General features: G+C 31.8%; 1 protein-coding gene across 24 annotated transcripts in view; it reads left to right on the forward strand.

The window, feature by feature from the left end:
• The window catches only part of LOC127717479 (tensin-3-like), a 203,702-nt gene that overhangs the window by 136,176 nt on the left and 52,386 nt on the right, over positions 1-15,140 (forward strand). For all 24 annotated transcript variants that reach the window (XM_052223133.1, XM_052223135.1, XM_052223134.1 and 21 more), the window contains 9 exons: positions 4,105-4,146; positions 4,729-4,864; positions 5,374-5,522; positions 5,945-6,135; positions 6,413-6,496; positions 7,458-7,631; positions 12,651-12,850; positions 13,200-13,268; positions 14,119-14,226. In XM_052223133.1, the coding sequence (XP_052079093.1) occupies positions 4,105-4,146; positions 4,729-4,864; positions 5,374-5,522; positions 5,945-6,135; positions 6,413-6,496; positions 7,458-7,631; positions 12,651-12,850; positions 13,200-13,268; positions 14,119-14,226 (1,153 nt within the window). The remainder of the gene's footprint in view (positions 1-4,104; positions 4,147-4,728; positions 4,865-5,373; positions 5,523-5,944; positions 6,136-6,412; positions 6,497-7,457; positions 7,632-12,650; positions 12,851-13,199; positions 13,269-14,118; positions 14,227-15,140) is intronic.

The following is a 15,140-nucleotide window of genomic DNA, read 5'->3' on the forward strand; positions in this document are numbered from 1 at the left end:
TATTTTAGGATTAAATAACAAATTATGTTGTCACCCTAGGTTTGCCTATCAGGATGACCTTACTACACTTACATCAGGCTGAATAAGTTCCCTGACATGAACAAATCAAACGTCTTAGGTTAATCATTTGAAAGGTTTTTGGAATAAGGTCCATTATTTCTCCCTCAATTCAGTAAATACAAAAATGTTGTATAGATGTACACAATTAGTCAACTGCATCACCCCTGATTAAGTAAAGAAAAGAGAACATTTAAAAATTCCATCAATACACATAACTGAACTTAATGACCTGCAGGTTAAATGTAGACTGTTATCTAGACAATACAGGTCAAATACTTAGATACACATGTCAAAATGATTTCTTCTCAATAAATGACCTGTTTCTACTGATATGATATATTGTAAATCTATTAATACCATTGACATGATAGATGTATTTATCTAAACTGACTTGTGGACAAAATCATTATCAAAATAGAAATGTAGCAAATGATTTCCTGAAAAAGTATGCCTTCATTCATACAAAAATATATATAAAAGAAATAGAAACAGCTAAACTATTTTTCCACAAACACAAAAAATAACCCTCAAATCAAGAACAATAACTGATATTAAGTATGCTACAGTGACAGATCCCGAAATTTTCATAAGGGGACTGCCTAAGAGGGGGCCCGCTCTAGTCTTGCTTCAGTGATTCCCTATAAAATCAACCAAATTTTTTCCTACAAAAGGGGGGCCCTGGCACTCTGCCCCCCCCCCCCCCCCCCCCCCCTACATCTGCCTCTGTACTAAACTACTAGTAAATCAATCAACTTCCGGAATAGGAAATCAGGGTTCAAATTTGCTTTAAATAATGAAAGGAGCTCAGAGGACCATTTGGATTTTCAAGTGAAAGGTAGTCCTTAAGATAGAGCAGGTATGATCAGAGAAAACAATGGGAGGTCTTTAACTTTTGTAATTCAAAAACGAAAAGTGCTCAGTACTCTCTTCAGGATCTCTGAAACCACTAATTTGAACCCTGGATGGGATATTTGGTAAAAAGATCTTTAAAGTAGAATAATTAATTAATATAGTGATCACAGCTACTCCTTTGTCCTCTAGACAATTATAATGATCACAGCTACTCCTTTGTCCTCTAGACAATTATAATGACTGGTGGCTTTTCCTTAAAATGTTGATGAAAGAGACTAATCAAGAAATAGGGAATAATAATAAAATGTAGATATATCAAGAGTACAGACCTATAAATAATATAAATAAATACCTTTAAAACCAGAGCTAGACTAATTCTATTTTAGGTCAAGTCTAGAACATTTAACTGTCATTCAGGTCTTAATTATTTATTTGATTCTTGCAAAGTTCTGGTTGCCTTCCCAAATGTATTTGATGTACTTTCTAAAAGCTTAGAGACACAAACTGATTAATAACAGCCATGATACATAGTTTCCAGATAAATGTAGGACAAATATCAAACATTCATGAACATCTGTACTTTTAAAAAGTATTAATTCAATATATTTATAATACACATGTGTGAATTTTCAATAAGATAATATACTTATTTTATAATTGGCACAAACTTAATGTTTAAAGTTTATATGGCAATAAACATTTGAATTTTAGACAACCTTTATAAGGAAGTGTTTGAAACATTATCATTATAATCATTATAATTCTAGTCCTTCTCAAGTAGTATATGGAATGGTACTATTTGGGAGGACACTTGTTAAGTTTGTTGGGTTATTATGGAATATGATACACTCAATTTAATATTGGGAGGACACTTGTTTAGTTTGTTCCATCCTTGAAACTTGACCTTAAGGGTCTTTTAACTTTTCCACCTAGAGAGGAAATGATGACAGCTTGTTGTACTGAGTATTGGTGATCAATATCACTACTTGAGTGTTGTACACATCTATAAGATAAGATAAGATAAGAATTTTATTAATCTAATCAAGAACCCATAAAGGGCATCATTTACAACAATATTAAGCACAATATGATTGGAAAAAAGAAAAACTATATCCTAATATAATACTATCATATATTGGACAGGATCAGAGCCTAACACATCATGTGTCTTACATAACATTAACAATAATTGCATAATAATTTTATATATTTTGTATCCACCTGGATCTTATTTCTAAACACTTAATTATATAATTGCCTAGGCACATAAGAGTTGGTAAATGCTCATTTGTGAACAGCCAGAAATATTTTTTATCCTTGGGTAATTCTTTAAAATTATTACAAAAACTGTTTACTTTATCCCATAATAATTTTCTCTGTTCGTTATATAAAGGACAACTTACTGTGAAATGGGTCTCATCTTCAATAGAATTTGATCCATGTGATAGGCAGTGATGACATAGACGCTGACTTCTCTCTATGTATTTTTTACTATACCTATCTTTCTCAATTTTAAGATCATGTGCACTTATTCTCAATTTACATATAGCTCTTCTTATATTAAAATCTTTAATTGATAAATAAGCCTCCTTTACGAAGTCAGTCTTGAGGTTGAAATAATTTTCTAATTTACTATTACCTTGTGATAAGGTATCAGATCTTTTGACCCCCCAAAATGTTTTAAAACTGTTACAAAGTTTACATTTTACAAATTTAATTAATCTATTGAGCTTTGTATTCAAATTTTGTATATCAAGTGATTGAAGGACATATCTCATAGATGAATACCAACAATTAATGTTTCCTGCATCTAAAATTTTATTACAAACATAAGCATCATAAAGTAACCCATCGTCCAATTTGTTAAGCCTGTGTACATATTTTACCATAGATATAATGACAGAAAAATAAAGAGGAAATCTTGCAACCTCTGATAACACTGCCAAATTTGAGGCTTTTTTATTTACACCAAGAATATATTTTAGATACCTGAAATGTGATTTTTCCAAATAATCATTTATGTAAATTAATTCAAATAGATAATCACTTTTTTTCTTGCAAGCAGCAGAGTTAATCTTAAAGGTACCCCAGATTTCACTACAATATAATATGTTTATAGCTGTTGATTATTACCATACCATGTTATCTTCATCACCATGTTTATTGATAAATACGACAAGGTGTGAAAAATGTTTGTCTTCTGGTCAACTGATAGCATTAAAGACAAGTGTGTTATTGACCCAGAACAGTCAAAGTAAAAGATATGTTTAACAGAAAATTCAAATGTGTCTATCATTTCATCTTTAAAAATTATGAATTGTAGATTTGATGATAAATTTTTTAACTAAGGGAGAACATAGCAAATTTAAATAGGTATTTTAGTATGTATCATTCTTGAATAGAAAATGTTAAAATTTGTTCCTGTATGGAAAATTGAAGTGCCTATCTTCATTCAAGTACAGATGTTTCAATATTATCATCACAAAAGTATTCCCAAGCATGCTGACATCATGAGTGTGGGAGGTCATGGGTTTGATCCACAGCCGTCCAAACAGAAGATATGAAAATTGGTGTTTTCTGCTTCTCCGCTATAAGTTCCAGACATTAAGGAAAAAGGGTAAGGGCAGGTGACAGCTCAGAGTCAAAACAATGTGCCTTTTTATGGACTTTTAGACCATGGGCAAAAAAAAGTGATTCAAACTGATCCAAATTTAATATTTCGTTGTTCAGAACATTTTATTTTTTTCCCTTTTGATGTTACTGTGAAATCTTGGTAAAAATTCTAGATGTAACCCTTAATGAAAGGCAAGTAGCTAGGTTGTCATTTAAAAATCTAAGTGCAATTGTATTGGAAGAAAAAGATATGATATTATAGTGTGTGCGTTTTAACCCATGGCTTACAGGAAAGGGTAAAGATACTTCTCAATGATGTTTTGAATCCTAAATGACATTGTAACATTAGTACTAGTTAGTATAATACAATAGAACTAGTATACCTGATTGTACTGAACTTTGTATCTGGACCCTGTCCAAACTAATGTATGTCTTATTTAAATAGTTGGTTCATATAAAAATAATTATAAACTTTCAAGTGTTGAATCATGGGATAAGTGGTTGACAAACTATTCAATGTTCGATTTGACCTATGTGCACTAAATGCAATTTGTGCAGTTATCTTTTTCTGTTTTACAGAAACATGAAACAGTAAACAGATACCATTACTCCACCAGAGATGTAAGTCTGATTATTTATATTATGATTGTAATGTATAAAAAAAGAAAAAAGTCAAAGGAAAAAAATCTGTGTATTTCATGTAACCAACCTTAGTTTCATTGCTGGTAAATGTATAATTGTGTTTGCCAGAGACACTTCCAGATCCAAGGGAGGATATGCTTGAGAAAATCTATCTTGTGTTAATGTACTGAACCTGCACATTGATACAAGAAATACACACTTTTTGTCCAATATGTGAATGTATAATAAAAAGTCGGTGAACTAAACAAGCCAGAACTCTGAATACCCTTTGAAAGAGATATAATCACTCGTTCAGTTTTTAAATAGAGTATAGTCTTGTCTTGAATATAAAGCAGGTAATATTTGCAGCTTGACAAACCGCAAACATGGAACAATGATAACTCTATTCATGTTAGATGTGATAAAAGTTATTGAATGAACTAAAGGAGATATTTGGTTAATTTCAATGAGACAGCAACCCAACAAAAAAAAAACAATGAAAAATAGACATGGATCATGTGAAAGAGTTCATCATACATGTTTATTTATTTAGAAATAACAATTGTATCATGTGTATTTCAGCAATTCTCTGGATCCCCTGGAATGTCCCAGTCCTCAACACTAAGAAATATGATCACCAGGGCCCAAGATCACCATGGCAACAGAGAAGATGACCAACTTGTCCTTGACCTTGTGTACATCACAGAAAGGATTATATGTAAGTTCTTAAGAGTCAAGTACTGATTGACTGCGTGCTTGGAAAGTAAAAGAAGATACCATCTAAGCAGCACAATGTTATATATAGGTATGACATAGGTATACCCGGTACTGGCATTATCTTATTTTGGGCATATCTAATTTATGTCATCGTTTTATGATAATAAGGCAAACCTTTTAGCTTTAAATAATAAAGGAAGGGGGTCTTTTGGCTATTTAACCTTATATTATTGTAAAGCATGATAAATGCCGGATATCCAATTACATTTAATGGCATTATTATATATGTATAGTATTAAGTTGCTATTTCCAAAGTTTGCTGGGGGAAATGTCAAATTTACCCAAATTGTGTAAAAAATTGTTTCTACTCACGCCTTTTATCATAAAGTCAATTATCATCCTGAACATGCATGAAATATTTGCCACTGGACTTTAAGCAACCAACAATCAATCATAAGGTCAATTAATTATTTGATGAATTCCTTAGAAATATAAATTTTGTATTTCCAGCGATGTCCTTTCCATCCGATGGACATGAGACAACTTACCAGTATAACTTAAATGAAGTTATGAACATGTTGAAACAAAAGCATGGGGACAACTGTATGGTCATCAACGTCTCTGAACAAAGACCAGACTTACAGAAAGTTAATACACAGGTAAGGTAGGAGTTAAATTCACAGGTAAAAAGTTGCCTTTACACAGACAAAATCTGTTACCGTATGATATGATTTTCATTGTCTCATAATATAGATAGAACTTTGGTGAGTGTCTCCGAATATAGATAAAACTTTTGTAAGTGTCTCAGAATATAGATAGAACTTTTGGAGAATAAGTTTCATATAAGAGATAGAAAGTTGTTTACTTACTGTAAATGTGAATTCATAATTTTTATGGGTACTAATTTTCATGGGTTTCATGGTATAGATGATGCTATCGCAAATTTAGTGTCCCACAAATTCAAATTTCTATTGGCTTTCATGCAGAATTTGTTTAAACCATGTAACATCAAAGAAAATACAATTTCCTCAATATGCATGCAAGTTTTAAAGACAACATTTTTTTTTACTTTTCTCCTCAGCGAGTGGTAGACTATGGATGGCCAGCACACCTTGCACCACCACTGGAACGGCTTTGTAACATTTGTAAATCTATGGACTCCTGGCTGAACTCTGACCCCAGTCATGTTGCTGTCATCCATTGTAAAGGAGGTCAAGACAGAATCGCCATGGTGATAGCAGCTTTCATGCATTACTGCAATATCTGTGCAAGGTTAGTTTTAAAATATAAGAAAAAAATGTTCATATTGAAATTTAGCCACTAACAAATATTGTATTAAAAATAACAAAAGATTTCTCATCTATTTATAAATCCTAAAGATGTTAAATCTAAAAAGTTGTGAACCATCAAAACAAAGATTTATATCTGTACAAATCCTTAAGCAAACTTTCTATTCAGTTGAAAAATAAGAATATTGGTAGTACAATGCAGTTTTTAAAGAGTGATCTAAGGGAAATAACTCTAAATTTTTCATCTTATTAAATTTCAGTTCTGACCAAGCCATGGACAGATTTGCTATGAAAAGATTTTATGATGATAAATTAAGTGGAATTTTACAGCCAGCACAAGAAAGGTAACTAAAAGCTAATTGTACTTTAGCAAATTTCTACAAAAATGTTTTTAACATTCTTTATTGCAAAACAAACAAAAACCAATTTTGGTCATAGCAAAACAGACACAAAACAAACATAAGAAAAACTCAGCAATAATAAGAAACATGTTAAAAACAGTTATTGGTCTCCTTTCCTCAGTTCTAATGACTCTTTAATAAAAGAAACGACTAACTGTAGTAAAAAACAACATGCCTGAACGTAATTAATTTAGAAATGTGTGTTTATCAGTTTTTATGTTTGGCATTGGAAAAAGACATGTAGTTGTGCCATTTATAGCACAATAACATAAATCAGTGTGTAACAGTTGTTATTGTTTTACCATGTGCCAAGTAGCAATTAAATATATGAAAAATTGCCAACCACCTTGCACTATAATAGAAATTATTTGTAAAATTTGTGACAATAAATTGTTGCCCTGCAGTCACAATAAATTAATTCTGCTGTAGAAAGTTTCCTCTTTGATAGAGTTGGATTTGTATGTAGAACAAAAAAGTGTTCTTTTGCTTTAAATGAATATATTGCCCTGTCATAGATATTTTTTATGTTTTTACAGATAGAGAAATACATTTGTTTGTGAAAGTTCAATCTCACAAGGTCAAATTTAAACAAATGAATATTTTTGGGAGGAAAAATATGGAAGAAATAAAAGTCTGGTATGATCAAATTTTAATTGAAGGTCCTTTCGACCCTGCCATAAAATCATTTCTGGAACAGCTCTAAGGTGCACAGCATCCAATATTACAATAACTTCTTATTACTAAGTGGCCAAGTGGTCTTATTAGTCCATCTACAGTACAAGTATCACTAGCCTGTCAACACTGAGGTTGTGAGTCTGAACAATGCACAGTGCAGGTGCTTTCGACTCCGCTCTTGATTAACTAGGATTGTCAGTTTTTAATTAATATTGTTTTTTAATTTCAGATATGTACAGTATTTTGCTGGGTTATTATCTGGTAAAATAAAGATAAACAGTAACCCACTGTACCTTCATCATCTTGTTATCCATGGTGTTCCTAACTTTGATACGAAAGGAGGATGTCGGCCATTTATTAAAGTTTACCAGGGAATGCAGGCCATTTTCACATCAGGAGTCTAGTAAGTTTAGTGGCCTTATGATAAAGTTGTCCATTTCTTTGATTGATCGTTTTGGTAGAAGGACATCACCTGCTTTTTTATTTACCGTACATGCTAAAAATTTGGCTTTGAAGTTTTATAAAGAATGCTTTTTTTTATCAAAATGATAGCTTTCATGGAAATAAATGTAGAGTAGGAGGTCTGTATGTTATTACTGAACACTTTAACACATTGGTTAAAGACCAACAATCTGTAGTATACAGTATTTCATATCATTCCATCCCTTCAACTTTCTTTTTTCTCTGAGGATTCGATTGGAGGTGTTTACCCTGTATATGAAGCCCTAGTATTACCAGGGACAGATCCATGATTTTTGAAAGGGACAGACAAGAGATTAGGGAGGCAAAAATTATTTAGACAAATTTATGCTAAAAATTTATATATTTTCCAATCAAAGGGGGGGATACGCCCCCTGAATTGGCCACTGATTAAATGCAAAGTGCTTTGATCTCATTGCTTAGAGTAATTAAAAATCACACATGTACAAGATATAATTATAAAACCTACACACATAAAGTATAATTAATATCTTAGTAAATCTTTGTTAGTAATGACTTGTATCAGATAAACAATTTATTCATCACAAATTTACTTTGATCAACAGTAGCCAAGATCATGATTGACCCTGACTTAGAGGGTTATTAAAATGTTTGTCTGATCTCCTGATTCATCTTATCTGCTCCTCCTACACACAGAATTCCAGTTTGTGGTTTTTCAGAGGCCCATTAAAGGGAAAATGAAGTTTTTTTTAAATAAAGGTAATTGTGATGAGTAAACAAAAAGTGTACTGGATGAACTAGGTTGATTTGATTTTAAACAAGAAGTAAAAAGCCTCTAAATTAGTTTTCTTTAATTGGGGAAATGAAATGTATTTTTACCTAGCAGTGTTTTATAAACTCACAGGTGATTATCCTGTCTGCTAACTGGGGCAGATCCATAGCCTTGCATAGCCAGGCCAAATTTTTTTTGGATGATTTTATGGTAAAAAATTATAAATTTACCAATCAAAGGGGTACACATTCTACCCCGCCCCCATTCTGCCACTGTTAAATCATTGGTCTGTTAGTGTTGTTGTTTCCAATCAATAATAATCTCACTACTGGACCAAAGTTTTACTCAAGTGTAATGGAACTTCATATTTGTGTGATTAAAACTAGGGAGATGTGGTATGATTGCCAATGAGACAACTATCCACCAAAGTCCGATTGCTATTGACATAAGCAACTATAAGTCATTGTATGGCCTTCAACAGTAACAAAATCCATACCAAATAGTAGGTTATAAAATGCCCTGACACAGGGAAGTTGGTTCCTGTACATTTGTTTCATTTTCATTTTCAAGAGTTTCAGCATTTGATAAATTAGATTTGAAAGAAAGATGTCCACTAATCTCTGTAGTAGGCTGGCAGAAATAATAAGCATGGACTATTTGTGACATAGAAAAGTTCTAACTTTTACTTATTTAATTTGTGTTTGCTTCTTTGCAAACAGTGAAACAGATCAAATTAAGTTAATTTGCTTTTCTTCATGAAGAAAATTAACTCATCTGCTTTTTTTCGTTTGAAGAATTCCAATCTTAATCACATTAGCTTCAAAGGAATATTTCTGTAGCTAACAAAAATAAATATAACAATTACAATACATAATTCTTATTTATCTTGTAAATATTATAGCATTCACCCATGGGGACCCCCATTGTAATCTAATCTGAAGGAAGCTACAGGTATAAGCTATTTTTGGATTGAACATCTTCCAAATTCAAAGATCTGTTTTTTTATGTTTCATAGTTGCCTGTTAGAATCATAACATCTTATTTTTAACTTTGATAGACAGAAAGCATTTACAAGTAGCTCTTTTGTATGGTAAACTGTTAACTGATTCACTAATGAAGTGTTGAAAAAAGGAGAGAAACCATCATAAATTCCTTTTCTTTAATCATATACAGTTTGATAGCTTTCTTCTTAATAATGTAATTAATATCAGTGCACTTACAATGTTCCTTTCTGAAACATGAAACAAAATATATTTGTCAAAACTATTTAAGTTAAATAAATCAATGCACCCCTCTCCACCCTAAAAAAAAATGATGGTTGGTGCCCAAGGTACATCTGCAACCATAAAATTGAGAATGGAAATGGGGAATATGTCAAAGAGACAACAACCCGACCAAAGAACAGACAACAGCCGAAGGCCACCAATGGGTCTTCAACGCAGCGAGAAAATCCCGCACCCGGAGGTGGTCCTCAGCTGGCCCCTAAATAAAATTGTGTACTAGTTCAGTGCAATTTTGTTGATATAAATCATATAGAACCATATTTAGTATTCAAACAAATACATTCCTCTTGTTAAACCTTTTATAAAGATGAAACACCTCAATTTGAATCCTAATCTTAACATTTTTGTGCTGAAACTAGAGTTTAGATGTAAGCAACTAGCTATGTTTCCAATTCCAATTACTCTTGGTTAAGATTGGGTCAGAAAAAAAGCTTAAAAGCTAATAGACATGGTAGATATGTTTGGCATATGGAATGGCTTTTGTGACAAATTTCTGCCATTTTTGCACCAAAATCCAAGAAAAATACTTGTTCCTAAATTATTTTAAAATATCCCATGTCCCCCAAACTTGGAATATCCATAACATCCCTAAGCAAGGCTCAAATGATGATCCATTTTCTAGTCAGGATCACAGTTTTTTTCAGAAACTGACCTGTATGACCCTTTTTTGAAAGTAAGTTTGTAATTGATCATTTTATGAACCTACCAAACTTGAGTTCTTATCTTAAAAAGATATAAGTAGTATTAAAGTATTTTCTTAATTATTAAGATTACAGACTCTTCATTGATTCTATCTTGAAAAAAACTTGAGTGGCAAGAAGGACATGCAAGTTCCTTTAAATCTACCAGTTTTATGTCAGAAATAAAAAAAAGAATTTGAAATGTTGTACATGTACTTTATTGTTCATTACTATTGAATCTATAGAGAAAGTACAGGCTATGTGTCTTATCTGTTTTCATTAACAGGGGAGCAGTTTAATGTCTTTTGTTGGCTTAATTTAGATATTATTATCCAACTTAAGTTGCTTTGATACAAAAAATCAAAGAGTAACATAAAACACTGCAGCCTGAGCTACATTTGTAACTTGTACATCAGTCAAAATTGTAGTCAGAAAAAAGAGGCTGACTCATATTTATTTGATTTAGAAGTACAATTAATTAAAACAAAATGTAGGCCTCCTGAATTATGGGTTTTGGTCGTTGATGACGACAGTACAGTAACATATACTATAGTTGCTTTCATTCAACTGAAAAAAATGCTAGTTGATACATTTTTGACTATAAATTTTCACTTTATAAATATGTAGTTGCACTTAGTTTGAAAAGCCCTCAGGTTATGTTGACCTCAGACTGAAAGCCCTCAGGATATGTTGACCTCAGACTGTTTTTGCTGTTCTGTTTAGGTCCTTGTGCTTTTGGTGCTCACAACCATTATTTATTAGGCCTTATAAATGATGTAATTAAACTAAGTGTAAACTCCCTCAGGATACATTGACCTCAGACTGTTTTGGCTGTTCTGTTTAGACCCTTATGTTTTTGGTGCTCAGGATCATTATTTATTTTGCCTTTTAAGTGATGTCATTAAACTAAGTTTAATATCCCTCAGACTTGTTTGGCTGTTCTGTTTAGGCCCTCATACTTTAATTTGGTTTGGTGCTCATGATCGTTATTTGTTTTGCTACTTAAACTGTGGTTTGAGTGCACCTGTTGAAGGTTATTCCAGAAACATTACCCATCATGCACTTAGATTAGTATCCTATAATCTTTGTATTGAAGAAGTTTTCTGTAACTTAAGTTTAAACAAACAATGTTGAAATCATCTGCTTAATTTGTTTTTTTCTTCTTCTGTAAAGTTATTTGATATCATTGTGACTTCTAATTTTGACTCATTAAATCAGTTGAAATGCAAAAAAAAAGTATTTAATAGTTTTTACAAAATTAAGGGCTTCATGTCTGGCCTAGTTTGAACCATTCTTACATAATTCATTTGTTAAAAAGGCTGAAATTTGAATCTGCAATTTGATCCCTGGGAGAAGTTGACAAGGTCTCATTATCTGAGGACAAATAACTTAAACAAAGAAATTCAATCTGATCTTGTACCATTGACAGGTTTAATTTGTTTTTTTTTGTCAAAATTTCTTTTAAATGTTACTGTAAATTGGACAGTGATGTGCACATCAAATGTTTTTGTGTGAGTGTTGTTTCAAGAGTTCGTTCAATTATTGATCACATATATAACACAAATGATGGTGAGTCTAGTAACTTTAAAGTTGAAGTCTAAGAGTATAATGTATGAAACATAAAATAATGGTTCTTAATATCAATTTTATTTTCGTTGGAGGATTGAATAGAAGCATGATGACTCTAAATGTCTTTAGGTAGTTTTATTTGTTAGGCTGCTGTCTCATTGACGTAATCCCCTTTAGTTCATATAAAATGCAGGATTGAACAATTGTGTTTCATGTCAGACCTGAGGGTGTGGATGGGGGTGTACAGAATAGAGAATAATGGGCAAAAAATGTAAAGAATAGAGAAAAATGGCCAAAGAAATTAAAGAATACAGAAATAAAGGACCCCCAATACATACCCTCATACCTGAACATGGACAGAACTTACGTAATTTCTGATGGTATAGATATGTTAAAAATTCTCATACCTATAAAACAAATTTGGGCTTGAATGTTGCCACTACAAAGTCAGGGGAAAAAATTAAATCGTTTACATTTATAAATTTTTGCCTACTGTGATTTTGGTCAAGCATATTCAGTATCCAAGATCTATCCAACTGGGTCAATTAATACTCATTAATTAAAAATACAACAATCGTTTACTTCTTAATGTCTGGTTTTGTTTTTGTTCTTTTTTGTCTTGATGATATCTATTTTATTCATATTAATCAATATTTTAAATATACTTTTTTTTTCAGCAATGTTACAGACCAGATGCAAAAAGTGTGTATTTCAATATCACCAGGAATTCCACTACGTGGGGATATTATGATTAAATGTTTTCATAAACATAATTCAGGAGGCCGAGAACCTATATGGACCACTCAATTCCATACGTGTGCAATTTCTAATATGAATGTTTTGTTTGCTAAAAATGAATTGGACGAGGCTAAGGATGGTAAGTTTAGTTTTTATATTAGAGAAAATATTAATTTCAATGATTTTTTACCAAAATTTAAAGGATTTTTTACCAAAATTTAAAGGAATGAGACAAACAGATAAACCAGTGAATGTGATTGCATACTATTTTTGATTGAGGACAAATTGTACTTTCATATATATTGAATTTTGTGGTTTAGCCTAAGACCTCATGCAAGCCTATAGAAAATTTGTACTTGGTTGAACACTTAAATTTGTGGTTGACCTTTACCCATGAAATCCATGTAAATTGGTATCCCACGATTAATAATGAATCTGCACTACATTGTCAAATGGAGGATTTAGTAAACATCATGTTTGTTTTTCAGATCCTCGTTTTCCAAGGATAGGGAAGGTTGAGTTTGTATTTGGTAAAAGTCAAGACAGTAGAGTATTAGGTAAGTGTAGGCAGTAGAGTATTAGGTAAGTGTAGACAGTAGAGTATTAGGTAAGTGTAGGCAGTAGAGTATTAGGTAAGTGTAGACAGTAGAGTATTAGGTAAGTGTAGGCAGTAGAGTATTAGGTAAGTGTAGACAGTAGAGTATTAGGTAAGTGTAGGCAGTAGAGTATTAGGTAAGTGTAGGCAGTAGAGTATTAGGTAAGTGTAGACAGTAGAGTATTAGGTAAGTGTAGACAGTAATTAGGTAAGTGTAGACAGTAGAGTATTAGGTAAGTGTAGACAGAAGAGTATTAGGTAAGTGTAGAGAAATAAGCATGGGTCAATATTATGCAGTTGACCTGACAATATTTTTGATAGTCCATAGAAAAAATACTGAACCTTTTGAAGGTAAACATTTGATTGGATACTGAAAGGTCACTAAGCCTGACCTCTTATGTTTTCAAGTCTACACACTGCCAAAAAAAAACAAATCTAATGGAGCAAAGTGAAAGATCTGATTCAGATTGAAAGTAGGAGAGTCTTGTATGACTTTTTATGTGTTTATTACTTTTGCAGTATCTTCAAATTAATGTCCATAAACATAGCAAATATTTTACTTGACCCATCTAAGGCTCAAACTGAAGCAAAACCTGACATGAAAATAACACAATAAACAAAAATTAGTTACCTTGAAAAATTTATTGAAAGTAGATTACATTTTATAACAATATAAAGCTGTGACACTAAAAACCTACAAACACATTGAGACTTGCATAAAAATGAGAAAATTGGATGTTCCAGATTTCTACTTTAGCAGTTTATTTATGAATACATCAGGAATATTCAGTGTAAAATATTTTTGTTTTCAGTACATGATTTCAAATCAGACGTAACAGTGCCAGTAATAGATGAGGATGGACTCAAACGCTCAGAATCTTACGAAAATTTTCTCCGCGCTGGAGGACTGACGGTGGATGGTAAGTACTAATGCACTGAATTTATAAAATATATGTACTACAGATTATTCTTGTACACCACATTTGTATATTTGGCAGCAGGCTGGGTGTATCTTTATTTATAGAGTTGACAAAGCATGATGGGAAATTTATCTGGTTACCTAGCTACAGTAGTTTGCTCAATTATGAAATAAACTAAAATTTGCATGGTTGTCAAATATTCGTATAAATTTAGATTTAGTCATTTAATACATGTATTTGATTGGTGTTTGGTGGTGAAAAAATGTCAACTACTGGAAAATTTCACATTCAGCTTTTCCAACGTCTTAGAAGATGACCATTGACCTTTTGTTAAAGGTCATTCTGGTCATCTTGAATATTTATTCTTCAAAGCTTTAAAAAAAGCAATAGTCAGACACTTGGGCCAGTATTCTGAATTTTCTGTTCCAGATAATTGATTAAAGGTTTTGAGATATAAACAAATTGATCTTGTTTTTAAGTGAATCGGAAAGTTTGGAAGCCTCCTTCAAGGTCAAAGTCAAGGGCAAACATGGAATGCATGTTATAATAGACTTTTTTATTTGTAGTCAGATTTTTGTTGATCTTTTAGCATTGTCACCTTCTTTCCGACATTTTGCATTTAGAATAGTGCCGCTTTTTATACTAAAACAAAAAGGTAAGTTTTGTATGAGATATTTACAAATTAAGTCATATGATCTTTATAATGTATCTTCATTGCTTATGTTTTGATTTGCATTATTTGTTTTAAACTATTTTATATAAGATTTTGATATGTTTGTGAAGAACCAAATGGATTCAGTTTTCATACTTTACGTTTCATTTAACTGGTCCCTTTACTATGCATGAAAGTTTTCCATAAGTTACCAGATTCTACTGGATTTTGGGATTTTCACATATTTTGTCCCTTTATATTC

This window comes from Mytilus californianus, unplaced genomic scaffold (genome assembly GCF_021869535.1).
Source record: "Mytilus californianus isolate M0D057914Y unplaced genomic scaffold, xbMytCali1.0.p SCAF_10, whole genome shotgun sequence".
Taxonomy (NCBI): Eukaryota; Metazoa; Mollusca; class Bivalvia; order Mytilida; family Mytilidae; genus Mytilus; species Mytilus californianus.